The sequence below is a fragment of the Microcebus murinus genome, chromosome 10, assembly GCF_040939455.1.
Source record: "Microcebus murinus isolate Inina chromosome 10, M.murinus_Inina_mat1.0, whole genome shotgun sequence".
Classification (NCBI taxonomy): domain Eukaryota; kingdom Metazoa; phylum Chordata; class Mammalia; order Primates; family Cheirogaleidae; genus Microcebus; species Microcebus murinus.
The window spans coordinates 4,179,996-4,196,639 of record NC_134113.1 but is presented as its reverse complement, the minus strand read 5'-3'; the positions used below and the strand labels follow the sequence as shown (position 1 = coordinate 4,196,639).

Here is a 16,644-nt window from a genome sequence, read left to right as displayed (position 1 = left end):
TAGGCTGACGCCACGGCACTCTAGCCCAGGCAACTGGGTGAGATTCTGTCTTAAGAAAAAAAAAAAAAAAAGATGTGGTCGGTGCAGGAGGACTCAGCAGCACACACGGCCCTGCCTCGGGGAGCCCACGGAAAGGAATATGAGGGGTACGTGTAATAAAGGGGGAGGTGGGTGCAGTGCAGGGGACGCCAAGGCCTGGGGGCTTGGTCAGCAGGATGGGCAGGAAAGGCTGTCTGCAGAGGGGACATCTTGGCTGAAACCCGAAGGACAGGAAGGAGCCAGGGGGACAGGGAAGGGAGACAAGGAAGGGAGGCAGGGGCTTGGGTCCTCCGGGGGCTGTGCAAAGGCCCAGGGGCTGCTGCGGGTGAGCCCTGGGTGTGAGGCCAAGATGCGCCTGGGGCGTCCAAACCCCAGGGAGGGAACCGGCGGGGAGCAGCACCAGCTCCAGGGGCCAAAATCGACGCAGGCATGTGCTGCAGAGGCCGGGCAGCGTCAGACCCATTTGTTTCCTAACTTGGGGAAAAACAGTCCACATGCGCCGACAATGATCTTTCAAACAAACGGAAAGCTGTTTGTTATCAGGGGAGGGTGACCTGTTCTGTTCTTCCGAGATGGGAGAAAGCTGGACTGTGACATAGGACATAATGAATGACTTCCTGCTTGGAGCAGATTCCTTGGGGTGTGTGTCATGTTGCCCAGGACCCAGGGGTCAGAGGGTGGGGGGCCTCCCTGGCCCCTAATTCCCCGCATGGAACCTTCCCAAAGAGCAATCTCATTTTTTTTTTGGAAACGACAAGCAAATGTGCTGCTCATGAAGTTTCTTGACTCTTACATAAAGACCCAGGAGAAAAATGATTAGAATTTAGTGCCAGAAACAACTGTGTCTCTCCTGAGAAAAAGATGCACTTTCTTTGGTCAGAAAACAGAAACTGTTTAAGCGACCATAATTTGAATTTTGCTCTGATTGCCAAGAAGCTCAGGGCCAGGTTGAGGTGCAGTAATTATGTTACACTAGGTTTTTGGCAAAATTATTCCTCCTTGCCTCAATTGTTTTGTAAAATAAAAAACAACAGCAACAAAAATTGTTACGAGTCAAACATGCCGTTCATTTTCATTTAGTTTCCTTTTTATTTTTTGCCTCATGAATACAGTTTTTACATAGGCATAACTGCACCCTCACACTCAATTTTGTTTTCTATTTCTTCAAATCATATTAGTTCACAAATACCATATGTCTATTGATGGATCTATTCTGCCTTTTCAACAATGGTACGATATAGTCCATTGAATCACTAAATATCGATATAGGTGAATCTAATTGTATATATCATAAATATGTTATTATTGAACACTGCATCTTTTTTCTAGATTTTCATTGTCATAAATAATTCTGCTACTGCAAAAACAAATAAGTAAAGGTCATCAAAGAAGTCACCAAGAGAGAAATAGAAACGGCTAATTAGTACATAAAAAGTGTTCCGCCTCTCTGATGATTGCAAACATACACTGAAACAAGATAGCTGTGTAATCCTAGCACTCTGGGAGGCCGAGGCAAGCGGATCACTCAAGGTCAGGAGTTCAAAACCAGCCTGAGCAAGAGTGAGACCCCCATCTCTACTATAAATAGAAATAAATTAATTGGCCAACTAATATATATAGAAAAATTAGCCGGGCATGGTGGCGCATGCCTGTAGTCCCAGCTACTTGGGAGGCTGAGGCAGGAGGATCGCTTGAGCCCAGGAGTTTGAGGTTGCTGTGAGCTAGGCTGACGCCACGGCACTCACTCTAGCCTGGGCAACAAAGCGAGACTCTGTCTCAAAAAAAAAAAAAAAAAAAAGAAACAAGATAGCTGTTTCTTTTCCCTGTGAAAGTAGCTCAGATTAAACAACAAAGTGACCCAGGGCAGGCTGGGCGGTGCAGAGCCCCACACTCCTGAGTCTCTGGGGGAATGCGAGTTAGACTGTCAATCTCTGGGTGCAGCAATTGCTGTTCCAGCTGAGCCTGGAGCACACAGGTTTCAGGGCAGCACGCTTTATAACCCTGCAAGACTTAAATGGCCAAAATGTCCCATCATAGGAGTGAGTAAACACGTATACAACTTTCATACTATCCACTGGCTAGATGTGTAAGGAAGATTTCTCATAAGACAGGGCAATGTTCATGCTATAATGTTCAATGGACAGCAGAAGCCTAGATGAAAAGTTGCTTTCAGTAGAGAGAGTCAGATGACCTTGATCAAATGGAGGGGCTGCCACTGTCTAGTGGTGAGACTTCCGGGTCAGAGACAAGGGACTTTATTACTAGCATAAAACAGCAGCCAGCGCTCCTACATCCTGCTCGCAGGAGTTCCCCGTGCCTTCCGAGTTCAGGGTTGGCGTGAGACCTGCACACACAGTGGGCCGCACTGCACAGCAGAACACTGAGCTGGGGGATTCGCCGCTTTTACGGTAAACTTACCTAGAGGGAGATGTGACCGCAGCCTTCCAGGTTGCTTGCTGCAAATACAGCCCTCGGCCATGAGCACAGAGTGGCCAGGGCTTTGCCATCTTGGACATACCCAGCAAGAATGTGCAGGGACACCCAGGCCCATGGCAGACTGCCTCTCCCAACACCTGGGTGAAGCTTACCTGGGCTCCAAAACCCTCAGGACTGTGATTTTTCAGTGGGTCTCTAAAAGCGGGAGGTCCACCTGGAACTGGAGAAGGGACCTAGAATCAGCCTGGGGTTTGGGGTCTGAAGCTTCCTGGGAAGCAGCCTGGCCCCTCCCCTTCATTTTGCTGGGAGGGAAACTGAGGCCCAGAGAGGGACTTGGCCAAGGCCAGGTGGAGAGTGAGTAGGTCGGGACTGGTGCTTCCTGGCTCTGCTGCCACCATCGCAGCAGCTGACGTGACCACTCCCCACGTGTCAGCATCTCCTTCGATTCTCAGAACCGAGTGAAGTCCTGCCACCGCCCCACTGGACAGATGAGGGAATGAGGCACCAAAGAGGTTCTGTAACTTGCTGAAGGCCACAGAGCCAGGGAGTGGCAGAGCCTGGACTGGAACCCAGGTGGTCAGAGGTCTGGCCCGGGAGCCTGTCCTCTCTCCCCACGCGCAGTCACCACCTCTAGCTGTCCTGGGGGTTCTCACAGTGGTGCCTGCTTTTCTGACACCCGTGGCTGACTCTCCAAGTCACTAGCCACAGGGACGAGAAGATCGGGAGAGGCTGAGGACAGGCCTGAGACCGGGACCAGAGTGAGCACCTACAGAAGGGGAGCCTTAGAGCCGCAGTCGGGAAGGGCTGAGGCAGGAAAGGTCTCTGTGTCCTGTCTCCTCCCCTCCCACCTCCCTGTCCCGCTGCTGCAGGCTGGCTCGGGCCTTCCCCTCCCAGCCAGGCCCATGCCCAGCAGAATGAATGACAGCCACCGACTGTCCCCATTCCTGCATCCCCAGCAGGACTTCCCAGTCCTGGCCTCACTGGCACTGAGCCACACGGGGCAGTCCCAGTGGGAATCACTCTTGGAGCCCTTCTTGGACATCTCCGCCTTCTGGTTGCCTCCCACCATTCCTCCGCCTGTGTCCTCCACTCTCTTTCTGGATCTCCCGGGTCCCCTCTGCACTTGTCCTTGACGTCCTCGAGGCCGCATCAGAAGAACAAGGACAAGTGTTTCGGGGAGGAAGAGAGAGAATTTTTATTACTTTGCTGGCAAAGGAGGAAAAATGGCAGACCTTCTTGTCTCAGAATCCAAATTTCCTGAACACAAGCAGAAATACAGAGCTTTTGAAGGGAGGGCCACTCAGTTCTAGGCTATTGTGGTTAACTGTTCTTTTTTTTTTTTTTTTTTTTTTTTTGAGGCAGAGTCTCGCTTTGTTCCCCAGGCTAGAGTGAGTGCCGTGGCATCAGCCTAGCTCACAGCAACCTCAAACTCCTGGGCTCACGCAATCCTGCTGCCTCAGCCTCCCAAGTAGCTGGGACTACAGGCATGCACCACCATGCCCGGCTAATTTTTTCTATATATATTAGTTGGCTAATTAATTTCTTTCTATTTATAGTAGAGACGGGGTCTCGCTCTTGCTCAGGCTGGTTTCGAACTCTTGAACTCGAGCAATCCGCCCGCCTCGGCCTCCCAGAGAGCTAGGACTACAGGCGTGAGCCACCACCCCCAGCCTGGTTAACTGTTCTAATTGTCCCATCTGCGCCAAAGACAAAGCCTGTGACCTCGGGCAGCCCACCCTGGATGCAAGAACAAAAGGCCTTCTCTGGGCTCCTCCCAGCCCTGGCCTGAGGCAGGGATGCAGGTTCCAGGTCTCAGAAAGAGTGGGGGAGTTTCAAAGAGAAAGCTACACCCCCACCACTCCTCCCTCCCCACTGTCACCTTCTCTGGGTCCTCTAAACTCCAGTGCTTGAACAGGGGCCATTGATGCCAAAGTAGTCATGTCTCCCACCTGTGCCCGGCTCAGAGCTCCCCACCAGCACCCACCTTGCCAGCTGCTGTGTCTTCGGCATCCACACCTCACCCAGTCTGTTGGGACCCGATCCTCTTCCTGAGCTGCCCAGGAGCTCTGCTGCCTCTGAGCCATTGCAGAGGCTGTTCCCCCTGCCCAGGAAACCCTCCCATCCTTCTCAACTCTCAGCAGCCTGGCTGGTCACACGCCTCCTCTTCTGGGAGGCCTCAACCCGGCAGTGAGCACACAGGCCCCTTTCAAGAACTCGCAAGACATCATGTGGGGAAAATGAGTTTTTGTCTTTTTGATTTTGATTTTCAAATTTAACGTGCCTTCAGAAGAGGGCACTTAAGGTAAGTGAACAGCCCGATACATTTCCACACGCTGAGCGCAGCCCCATACCCAACACCCACGCTAAGAAAACGGACCCTAACCAGTGCCCAGAAAGCTCCTCAGCGTCCTCCAGCCACAGGCCCGCCCAGGGTCCTCTGTCTCCTGACTTCCGACCAGCGCTTGCCTGTGCGCGCACACGGAACAGCGCAGCAAGCCCTCCTGCCGGGCCGGCCCCGGGGCTCCGCGCTGTGTGTGCGGATCCGTCCCAGTTCTGTGAGTCCCGCACCCGCCACTTTCCGGAGTTCACGGTATTCCAGCGTGCGGGTTCTCTGTGGACTGTGTTGGGTAGTTCCCTCCTGGAAGCTATTATAAAATAGCGCAGCCACGAACATTCTAGCACGTGTCTTTGTGTCTGTCGGTGCACGTGCATGTGCGTCGCTGCGGGGCTAGACCTGGGGCCGCACTGCTGGGTGCGGGAGCCAGGCGTTTAGCAAACGCCTGGCTTCTTTTAAACGCCTTCTTCTTCTTTTAAAAATAATTCTACTTGTGGTTGCAACAGACTAACTGGTCCTCAGGAACCCCTGGCCGCTGGCAGCCATGAATTCCTACACAAAGGAGCGGCCGCCACACCGGCCCGGCGCAAGGGCCGCCTGCCGCGCGGCCTCCGCGGGGTCCACACGGATCTCCTCTTCCTCCGGGCCTCGGTGTCCCCGGCAGGCCCAGCGCCTTCCATCGGGGCTGGGCGGCTGGTTCAGTTCGTCGGCTGCCCGACTGGCAGTCCCTGAGGGCAGAGCCGGGTCCCAGCCCGAACAGGCCTAGGGGCAAGCCCCCACCCCCACTCGGATCCGCAGGTCCCCGGCGAGGCGCGGGCGGGAAGCGGGCGGGCGGCGGGCGCGGGCTGTGCCGCGGGGAGCCCCGAGTGGGTCCCGCCCTTATTCCCCCTCCAAGGGGCCTCCGACTCGAGGCCGGCTCCGCGGAGGCCCTGGCTGCCTGCGGGAGGGTCCCTCCTTTCCGTGGAGCCCTGGGGCCGGCGGGGAGGGGAATCGGGTTTCGCGGGCGCAGCGAGGGGGTAGCAGTGGGGGTGCCTCTGGCCCGAAGGCGCCCCCCATCCAGGTTCCGCTCCAGGGAAGCCGGGGGCCCGGCCCCCACCCCCGCCAGTGGGCGGAGCGCCCCTCGCGGCGGCGCCGGGTTAGGAGGGGTCCCGACCTGGGGCGGGGGGCGGCCCGGGAGGGAGGACCGGCGCCCCGGCCCCGCCTCCGCCGCGCCCTCCTCGCGGGCGGGATAATTGAACGGCGCGGCCCGGCCCAGCGTTGGCTGCGGAGCTCGGCCGGAGCGTGGAGCCCGCGCTGCCCGCCGCCCGGCTGATCCCAGGAGCCGCCCGCGCCTTTGTCCGCCGCCCGCCCGCCCGCCGGCCCCATGGAGCGCGCCGCGCCGTCGCGCCGGGTCCCGCCGCCGCTGCTGCTGCTCGGCGGCCTCGCGCTGCTGGCGGCCCGAGGTAGGGGCCCCGGGCCCACGGGCCCCGCTTTAGGGTCCCCACCCTTGGGCCCCGCGCTCCCTGGCACTTTGGGAGCTGAGGGCGCCCCGAGCCCGCGGCCGCCCCGCGCCGCGCCCCCGGGCAGGCATCCTGCCGTCCACGGGCCCAGGACACGTCCGCTCCCCTCCCCCACCGCGGGGGCCCGTCCTGCCCGCCTCCCGCACTTGGGGGACTTGTTTTAACGACGGGATCCCCCATCTCCCAAACGTATCCTCTGGGTGGCCTCTCAAATCCAGTTTCCTACCCCAGTCCGGGCAAGTCGTGGGCCCGAAGGCCCCACCCCAGGCCATGGGGGCTGGGGAGCGACGGCTGGGGGCTACCGAGCCCACCGCGTGCCATGCACTTGGCGCCCGAAGCGCCCTTGGTGTCTCTTTTCCCACCCCCCTCACCTCGGTCCCCAGGTAGGGGCTGTTGCACCCAGCTTGCTGGTGGGGAAACGAAGCCTGGGGGGTGGGACGGTGATTTGCCCAGTAGACACAACCAGTCCCGGGGTGGGGGCTGGACAGGAACAAATCCGAAGGTAAGGAAGCAGCCTGGAGGTTTTCAGGGCCTTAGCTGGGGGCAGGGAGGGAGGGGACACGGCCTCCCCTCCTGGGACTCAGTGGGCCCAAGGCTGTGGTTCTGCCAGGGTCCATGCTCAGCTGGGACTGGGGACAGGCCAGTTCCAAACCACTTCCACCTATGGAAAGGGGATGGAGTCTCTAACTGCACATCTGTGACCCAGAGCCACCCCACCCCCAGCGGTGGGACTGACACCAGGATAGGGGCCACCCAGGCTGTCTCTGCCTTCTCTTCCCTAATCCTCAAGGCCTAGCTCCTAGGGGCGGTGAGCACGAGGCCCTGTGGATCAGAGCAGCTACAGGGCAGCAGAGCCGTGACCTCTGACCTCTCTGCTGACCCTCTGGCTTCTGAGGGCCATTAGCTAGGCCTCACCCTACTGGAGTCTTTGTTCTGGCAGGGGCTGGGGCCTGAGGAACGCCCCTGGCCCTCCTGGGAGCCTCAGATTCTTTACCCCAGGTTTACTTTAGCGTCTTTTAAGCGCTGATAACCACCCTCCTCCTTGGTCAAAAGGTCGCTTGTCCCAGCTCCTGCTTGCCAGGGGAGGTGGGGCGTGGGGGAGCCAGCTCTGCAGAGGCATCCTGGCCTGCATGCTGCCCCGGACCGCTGTGGAGGTCTGGTGGTTCCAGGCACTGGGCATGGCTGGGGGCGGTTTTCGGGGCTGGAGACAGCGTGGGGAGGTGTGGGGCTCAGTGTTGGCACCGAGAGCTGTCCTGGCCCCTGGGGCTCACTGGAGGCTCTTGGAGGAGCGGGTGGGAGCGGGTGTGGGAAGAAGGGCATTTCGGAGGGTCCCACAGTCTTGGGACCCAGAGGGGACCTCAGAGCTGTGGTGGGCACCCAAGACTCCAGCTGGAAATGTAAGGGACCTCAGAGACCCCCGCATTTTACAGATGACAAAACTGAGGGCCAGAGAGAAGGCACAGTTCAGCTCACGAGCACACGAGTCCCCAAATCCTCCGTCACTTTTCTTTTCTGCCTACTGTGGAGCAAACAGCTTCTCCCCGTGCATGTTTTACTTTGAATGAACACCCTGGACTCTCCGGCCGGGAGCGCTCACAGCTCCCGCTGCCTTTCTGGGTAGAGAAGGTTCAGCTGGATTGTCCTGTGGGCCTTTTGTGTCTCTGGGGGAGAACCGTTTTTTTTTGAGTTGCAACAAGTTTACTTTGGTGCAGTTTGGGGAGAAGGAGTTAGAAGGCTGCCTGGCTCCTTTCTGCAGCCCTGAGGCTCCTGCAGCCGGGTAACAATGCCTCGGGTGACAATGGGTGACAATGCCCCTGCTCTCGGTGGGGCCACCAGGAAACATGCAGTTTAAAAGGCATCTTGGAAAAGGCCACCAGATGGTGAGCCCTTTAACCAGTCGGCTGAAACTCCTCTGGTGACCAGGAAGCCTGGCCGCTTAAGCATAAATGCAGAAGGGCTCTGATCTTTCTGGCCAGAGGCAGAGATGGAGCCGCCTGTCTGTCCTGCGTCTGTCTGTCCCATTGGGCTTTGATGAGAGCTGGGGTGGGAGGGAGTGGAGAGGAGGGGGTGTTGGGGAAAGGGATCGTGTTTTTTCCGAGGCTTTCTTGGCCTCTGGCTCCAGCCGGGCAGTGGTTTCCTACGGAGGATTTAAAGAAAGTTGGATTAAAAGAAAGTTGAGTTGGGAGGGAGAACAAAGGCCAGAGAGGACTTGGCTTAAAAGCATGTGGTCTGTGCCGCTGCTGCTTCTGGAAGTTTCCCAGACGGGGAGGTGAGGGTCAGAGTGCTGAACTTGGGAAGATGAGACTTGGGGTGCCGTGGGGAGCAGCAGTGGCGCCCGCTCCTGGCACTGCCCAAGTGTGGGGCGTGGGGTGGGGGAGTTGGGGGAGCCCAGCTAGCTCTTTCTCAGGCCCCAGCAGGGTGACATGGGCCCGTGGGACTGCAAAGCAGATGGCCTGTCATCCCTCAGAAAAAGCCCACGGGGTCATTTGGTGGTCATTTCTCATTTGTCACATGGAGATAACAGAAACCTACTTCTTAGGTCGCTTTGAGGATTAAGGGAGGGGACACAGGACTGTGTCTACCAAGATAGCTGTGTTATTATTATTAGCTGTTATTCATGTTGTCCCCTTTCCTAGGGTAGGGCAGTATAGGCAAGACTTATGAAAATTCTACTTCTGCCAAATTTCCCAGCCAGGAGCTGGGAAGGGGCCCAACAGCGCCACAGAACTGGCAGCTGTAAAATCGTGCAAGTGACATCCTCGGTCACTCAGTCACTCATTCTCCAGGCACAGCATCTGTCTGTGCCAGACACTGTTCTGTCCAGGGGCTATGGCAGGGGCCCGTCCCCCCAATGTGGCCCATGTTCCCAGATGATAGACAAAAAGGCACCCAGCCCTGCTGGCAGAGTGGGGGAGTACTTCCTGGAGGAAGCAGCACGCAAACTGGGACCTGCAGGAGGAGAAGCATGGGGAGGGAATGGCAGGGGCAAAGGCCCCTTAGGCAGGAAAAAACATGAGTCTTGCAGGGAGCTTCCAGGAGTCCTGCCCCCTCCTCAGGATGGGGCACTGCGCTGCCCAGCCACTTCTCCAGTGTCCCCACCCTGCCGGTGACTCCGATAAGGCTGGGCTCTGTGAGCAGTGGGGACGTGGGCAGGGCAGCTTTGCAGGGAGAGTTTTATGGAGGCAGTTCTAACAGGGCATGTAGTTATTTTGCCAGTACATTTTATATGACAAAAGATTTCTGTTTTGCAGAATATCAAATCATAACAATTTGATTAATAAATGCTTTTGGAGGCCCGAACAGTTCCAGTTTCCTTGTAATGATTTCAGACGTGGCTGCATAGTTCCCTGGGATCAGAAACCCCTTGGGCTGAGAAGGGAGGAGGCTGCTACCTGGGCGGCCAGGGTTGGGCTGCCGCTCCAGCCCCCAGGCTGGCCTTGACCAGAGGCTGTGGCTCCAGCTGCCCAGTGTCCCTGGGAGGGGCCTGCTCTGCAGCCGGCAATGGAAGGGGGGGTGAGGGTCCCAATCCTGAAGGCGCCTTGAGAGCTCTTGACCGACGACACGGTGATCCCTCTGCATCTGTCTCCTTCCGTGGGATATGAGCGCGTGCTTCGCTCCAGGGAATTACTGAAACAGAAACGTTTTCCAATTGGTAACTAATGTCATCCCCTCGATGACTCTGTGAAGAAGGGCAATCCGGTATTTTTCTCCAACCTTACTTTTCCTTTTGCATCCTGACACCTGCTAGAGTAAAACTGCACTGTTAAGCTTTGCTACCTGGGTAAGAAGTCCTGCTCCCGGTTTTGGCCTGGCGCTCCTCTGCGGATCCGCTCTGTGCCCTTCCTAAGGGTCACTGATGCCCGGGGGTGGGTCCTGGGTGCACGCCCAGCACCTGTCCTCGCAGACTTTCTGGCCCCTCCTGTGCCCACTTCACCTGTGTTACCTGACTGCACCCTGGTCCCATCCCCACGAGGAGGATGTGCTGTCACCATCCTGCTTGTGCAGGGAGGACGCAGGCACAGAGAGGCCGGGGGTCTGGCCCGCACACACAGCTGCTCCGTGGCAGTGCTAGCATTCGAACTGGGCAGCTCATCCCTAGCGCATTCTCCTAACCAGGACCCTGGGTGGCCTCACTCATCTTTTGAAGACGTGATTTTTTTTTTTTTTTTTTTTTTTGAGACAGAGTCTCACTCTGTTGCCCAGGCTAGAGTGAGTGCCGTGGCGTCAGCTTAGCTCACAGCAACCTCAGACTCCTGGGCTCAAGCGATCCTCCTGCCTCAGCCTCCCGAGTAGCTGGGGCTACAAGCATTCGCCACCATGCCCAGCTAATTTTTTCTTTTTTCTTTTTTTTTTTTTGAGACAGAGTCTCACTTTGTTGCTCAGTCTAGAGTGAGTGCCATGCATCAGCCTAGCTCACAGCCACCTCAAACTCCTGGGCTCAAGCAATCCTACTGCCTCAGCCTCCCGAGTAGCTGGGACTACAGGCATGCGCCACCATGCCTGGCTAATTTTTTGTATATATATATATTTTTAGTTGGTCAATTAATTTCTTTCTATTTATAGTAGAGACGGGGTCTCACTCTTGCTCAGGCTGGTTTCGAACTTCTGACCTTGATCGATCCGAGCGCCTCAGCCTCCCAGAGTGCTAGGATTACAGGTGTGAGCCACGATGCCTGGCCATTACCTGTGCTTTCTAGACTGTGAGCCTCCACATGCCTGGAAACATGTAGCGTGCTGTTGGTCTGCCCCATAATTACCACAATTCACAGTTTGCACCATAATCTTTGCGAAGGTTAATTTACCTGGAAGAAATTTAGTTTCGGCAGCTGTCTCGGGTGACACAGGTATCTGACGCCTGTGAACTAAGCCGCGTCTCTCCACTTGCACACCAATAACTAGGGGCAGGTGTGTCTCTCCGGAGAGGGGAGATGGACATGGTGGGGTGTCGGCCACCTGGCAGCGAGTCCGCCTAGGGGTGTGTGATTCCGGTGAGCAAGAAAGAACGTTCTGCTATTCCTGATGCAATAACCTTTCCACTTGCTAAACGTTGAAGATTCGGTTTTTTCTGTGGGTTGTCTCACACTGGTCTTCCCAACCCTGCCCGCAGGCTCCGTTAACCAGCCCATCTTACAGGTGAGGGAACGAGGCTCAGTGATCTGTAGCACTCGTGGGAGCGGTTCTCGGCTGGGCGGTTTAACCCACGACGTGGCCTTGCCTTGGAATGTTCGGGCTGAAGGTGAACAGGATTTGCGAGCAAGTTCGTTCTTGGCTTATATTTAGTATTACGCTTTGTGGATCTAATTGACACAGATGCAGGAATCAGGTTAAAACTGTAGTTGGCTGAAGTTTCTTCTCGGGAAAACAAGGGAAACGATCTGTGAGAGAAGTTCCAGATGGGCCAAGGTCCCCCTTCTCTCCGGAGGGCACCCTGGGCCCGGCGACGGGGCGCTGAGTGGCCGGTGCGTGGGTGGGCATCCGTGGGGGTTTGTCTGCGGCAGTTTCTGGATTTTGGAGCCGCTCGCAGCTGCCGGTGGTTGGGGAGATGGAAGGCGCCGCGGTGGCTGCGTGTACCCCGCCTTGCTTTCTGGACAGCTTGGGTGCGTCGGGTCTGTGTCCGAGTGGCTTTGGTTGTATGCCCTTTGGAAGAGGTGCCAGCGGGTCCAGGCCTCGCCAGCATGATGCCATTCACCCCTGCAAAACTCTCGGTGCCATGAGGTGTGGGGTCGGCGTGGGGGGTCTGCGGCCCCAGCCTGGCTGTGCTGAGTGAGGGAGGGGTGGGGGAGGAGAGCGGCACCTGCTTGTGTGATGGGGCAGTGGCGTGCAGGACGCTGGTTTCAGGTGACCCAAAGGTGAGCCAATTCCCAGGCAGAGGAGCGAGTGGGAGCACCCGCGGTGGGGCTGACCTGGGGCCCCTCACCCCATCCTCCTGCCCTCTCTGGACCTCTGGGGAGGTGCCATCCCTCGGGTGTTTTTTGCTCCTGTTTTTTAAAAAATTTTTAAATCATCTTTGTTTTGGTTGCAGAGTTACAATGTGTGTGTGTGTGTGTGTGTTTGAGATAAGAGTCTAGACACAGCTAGAGTGCCGTGGCGTCAGCCTAGCTCAGAGCAACTTCAAACTCCTGGGCTCAGGCGATCCTCCTGCCTCAGCCTCCCAAGTAGCTGGGACTGCAGGCATGCACTGCCATGCCCGGCTAATTTTTTTATATATACTAGTTGGCCAATGAATTTCTTTCTATTTTTAGTAGAGATGGGGGGTCTAGTTCTTGCTCAGGCTGGTTTCGAACTCCTGACCTTGAGCGATCCACCCGCCTTGGCCTCCCAGAGTGCTAGGATTACAGGCGTGAGCCACCACGCCCGGCCTACAATGTGTTTTGTTACCGAACATTTCACCTGTTCCTGTTGTTCAGTCTCTTAGCTTGCGGTGGGCACTGTCCCATCCGCTGTCACGCGTGCTAAAGCCCCATTGGCCAAGAGTCTTCTTTATACTAAGATCATTAAAACAGCATCGAAAAGGCATGTAAGTTAATGGGCAAAACATCCAGTTCCTTTCCTAATGAAGGATGTTACAAAATGGCCCACAAACACTAAATTATTTGGTGTAAAAAATGTACTTTTTTTTTTGTTTGAGACAGAATCTCGCTTTGTTGCCCAGGCTAGAGTGAGTGCCATGGCGTCAGCCTAGCTCACAGCAACCTCAATCTCCTGGGCTCAAGCAATCCTTCTGCCTTAGTCTCCCGAGTAGCTGGGACTACAGGCATGCGCCATCATGCCCGGCTAAATTTTTCTATATATATTAGTTGGCCAATTAATTTCTTTCTATTTATAGTAGAGACGGGGTCTCGCTCTTGCTCAGGCTGGTTTCGAACTCCTGACCTTGAGCGATCCACCCGCCTGGGCCTCCCAGAGTGCTGGGATTACAGGCGTGAGCCACCTCGCCCGGCCAAAAATGTACTTTTTATTGCGGCAAATTATATGATGCATAAAATTTACCACTTTAACCACTTTAAAGTGTATAGTCAGTGGCACTGAGCACATTCGTGTTGTTGTGCGACCATCACCACCCTCCATCTCCAGAACTTTCCCCCTTTCCAAACCGAAACTCCATACCTGTCAGACGCTAACCCCCTGCTCTCCCCCTCCGCCCAACCACCTTTGTATTGTTGTCTATGGATTTGACTCTAGGGACCTCATAGGTACTCTTGTCCTGGGCTACCATACATGCCTTACTGACCTTATTCGATTTTCATAACTCAAAATTTATTTTTTGAGATATTTTTTACTATGTTGACCTGGGTAGAATGCAGTGACATGATCACAGCTCACAGCAGCCTCGAACTCCTGGTTTCCAGTGATCCTCCTGCTTCAGCCTCCCGAGTATCTGGGACTGCAGGCTCATGCCACGACACCCTGCTAATTTTTTCTGTTTTCAGTAGAGACAGGGTCTCACTCTTGCTCGGGCTGGTCTCTTCCTGAGCTTAAGCGATCCTCCCGCCTCGGTCTCCCAGAGTGCAGGGACTACAGGCGTGAGCCACCAAGCCTGGCCAAGTTTGTTCATTTAAAAGGGGACAAAGACCTGGTTTTCCCCTTTCTAATTGGAATGTGTCTTGGAAGAGACAGGTTCGTGTATATGGGGGGCTGGGAGTGGCATTGGCTTTTGTGCTTCAGGGAGCTGGTCCTGCCCCACCTCGAGGAAGTGCTGGCAGGTGTGGGTGGCTTTACTTATTTTGCAAGTCAAGTTAATAACAGTCCTTTTCTCGTGTGGGATACGCGCGTCTTTTAAAGCCCAGCCTGCTGCGCCTGGTGCCTTTGTTGGGGTCTTGAGCTGAGCTGCAACCCCAGGGAGTTCTGTAGGCCATCCCCTCTGTCCACGGGACCCTCCGCTCCCCGCAGTTCAGCTGTCCTCTGAGGGGTCGGGGCAGCTGGTGCTGAACCCACCAGGGAAATCGAGGCCCATCTCCACGGCTAAGAAAGCGGCAGTTCTATGGTCTCAGACGCCCCCCACCCCCAGCCCGTCCCTGGCTTTTGCTGAAACCCTAACCAGCCCTGCACTTTTCTGTGGTTGGCTCCAGCCTGTGGGTGCTCCCTTGGGGTCCCTCCTTCCACCCGCTGGGATGAGGGAGGAGGAGGCCTGTTTGTGGGGCAGGACGCCCTGACCCAGCCGCCTCTGCCGGTCAAGGGCGGTCTTGCCGAGCGGCCCCCTGCCCTGGTTCTGTGGAGCTAACACTTAACTGAGCCCCGATGTTTGTGCTGGGCGTGGGCAGGTGCCGTGGGCTCGGTGAGAGGAGGGAGACACCGTGCCTGTCCCCAGAGGAGGTCTGAATTCAGGGGAGGCAGAAAGAGCCGGCCAAGCCTGACGCCAGAGCCCAGGGCCGAGGAGCGGTGGGTGGGAGCAGCGGGCAGCCCAGCCCCATGCAGAGCAGGCCACGCACCAGTTCTCCGTGGGTGTGGGCGGCCCATGTGGGAACCAGGACACCTTAATGTCCATGTTCGCATCCCTGGTGACCTGAGTCCATTCCGCTTTCTCTGCTCTCAAAGTCCTGTGACAGTTTGCTGGGTACTCCAGGGACGTCTCCAGGCACCCACAGGAACCCTGGGACGGGATGGTCTGAGTTTCCCAGATCAGGAGCCGGAAGCTCAGAGCAGGGGGGGGCAGGGCTCAAACCCAGGCGGCCTGCAGCGGAGCTTCCTCTGCCCTCCTGGCTGCTGGGTCCCGGAGCAGCCACAGCCCTGTGTGTGCCGGGGGAGGGGTGCTCCCAGCACGTCCCCAGGCAAAGACCCCAGCTGTGACCTGGAGCCTGTGAGCTGTGGCCAGCCGGCTGCAGATGGGCCCCAGGTCCTCCCTGGAAAGCCACATTCCTGTTCCACTCCCAGCACGGAGGGGCTGCCCCCACCGTGATTAGCGAGCGTCTTGAACATGTTCCTGCCTTGGACCCAGCTCTTCTTCTGGGCTCCCGCCTGAGCAAACAATCCTGACTTTCGGAATAGAGATTTATGAATCAAGATGTTCCACCCAGAGCTGTTTGCTCCTTCCTGACAGTGAAAACTTGGAAGCGGCTCAGACCCCAGGACAGGAGAAATGTGCTGGGGAATGGTGGCACTTCGACGCACTGATGTGGAGCCACAGTGCGTGCCGTGTCCTGGGCTGGGCTCGGGGATGAGAGTGGTGAGTGAGGGGCCTTGTCCGCAGGGCCCTCCGGGCTCAGGGCTGGCTACCACTAGGTGTTTGTTACAGCGAGGACGATGATGCCCCTGTACCCCACTCCCCACACCTCTGCCTGTCACTGTGCAGCCCGAGCTGTCCGTGGTCTCTCCGATGGGCCGTGCACGAGCTTTCCCTTGGCTGACGGGGCTGGCGCCTCACGCCCACGGGGCCTGAGCTGATTCCGCAGCCGTGAGGCTCCCAGCTCTCCCGACGCAGCCCCCAGACAGCTCCGCTCCCCAGAAATTCCAGCTCTGGGCTGCTCCGAACATTCGAGCCGCATTCCAGGGGCATTCCAAGTTTCCAGACCGACCATGGGCCTTATTTGATTGTCCTGCTGAGAATAAGGTTCCAAGTGCCCAGCCTCGCCGCGGGGGTCCCTTCCAGACTTGTTTCTGCAGCTCTGGCGGTTCCCGCCCTGCTGGGGGCTGCAGGACCCGCACTGCACCTGTGTTTGCCTTTCTAGGGGGCGGGGGGCAGGGGGCGGAGCAGGGCCGGGGCGGCTCATCTTGGGGGTTGCACACCAAGACTGGGCTGCGTCTCCGCCATTGCTCACGCACTTTGGGGAGTTGGTCCCTTCGATCATTTAACACACAATCAAGCTTCTTTACGGAGAGCTCGCTCTGCGCTTGGAACTCTATAACCTTCAGCGCCTCTGCACCCCGTTTGACCGCTGGGGAAGCTGTGGCTCACAGGGGTGGAAGTCGCCAGCAAGAAGTCACAGAGCGAGAAAGTGCTAGAGCCACTCAGCTCTGCGGCTGCCGAGTACTGGATTTTCTGCCAAGGGATAAGAGGACAAGAGACAGACCTGCCGTTAAGGAATTTGTGGTTGGGAGGGTGAGAGGGCAGACAGATTCTGGGTGAGATGTTCACCCTGCATAGGGTGGTGCTGCGGGAGCAGAGGGCCACCCGAGCCAGGCTGGGGTGGCAGAGAGGCTGCCTGGAGGAGGTGACAGACAGGGTGGAGGTGGCTGGCCAGGACAGGGACTGCAAGAAGACAGGAGGGGTGAGACTGCAGGCAGGGCGCTGGGTGGGCTAGGTTGCAGGGAACTTTGAGAAGGGGCAGAGGGGGTGCTGGGGGCAGGGGTGAGAGCCAGGGTGGCTGCATGGGCATGAGTCTTGGTGTCAGGTCATGA

At 56.9% G+C, this 16,644-nt stretch overlaps 1 protein-coding gene across 2 annotated transcripts in view; it reads left to right on the top strand.

Annotated features, from left to right (window-relative positions):
* The first annotated feature begins 6,066 nt into the window (after positions 1 to 6,066).
* The window catches only part of FBLN1 (fibulin 1), an 83,971-nt gene continuing 73,393 nt past the window's right edge, over positions 6,067 to 16,644 (top strand). For both annotated transcript variants that reach the window (XM_012757376.3, XM_012757382.3), the window contains exon 1: positions 6,067 to 6,252. In XM_012757376.3, coding sequence (XP_012612830.2) covers positions 6,174 to 6,252 — 79 coding nt within the window. In that variant the 5' untranslated portion in view covers positions 6,067 to 6,173. The remainder of the gene's footprint in view (positions 6,253 to 16,644) is intronic.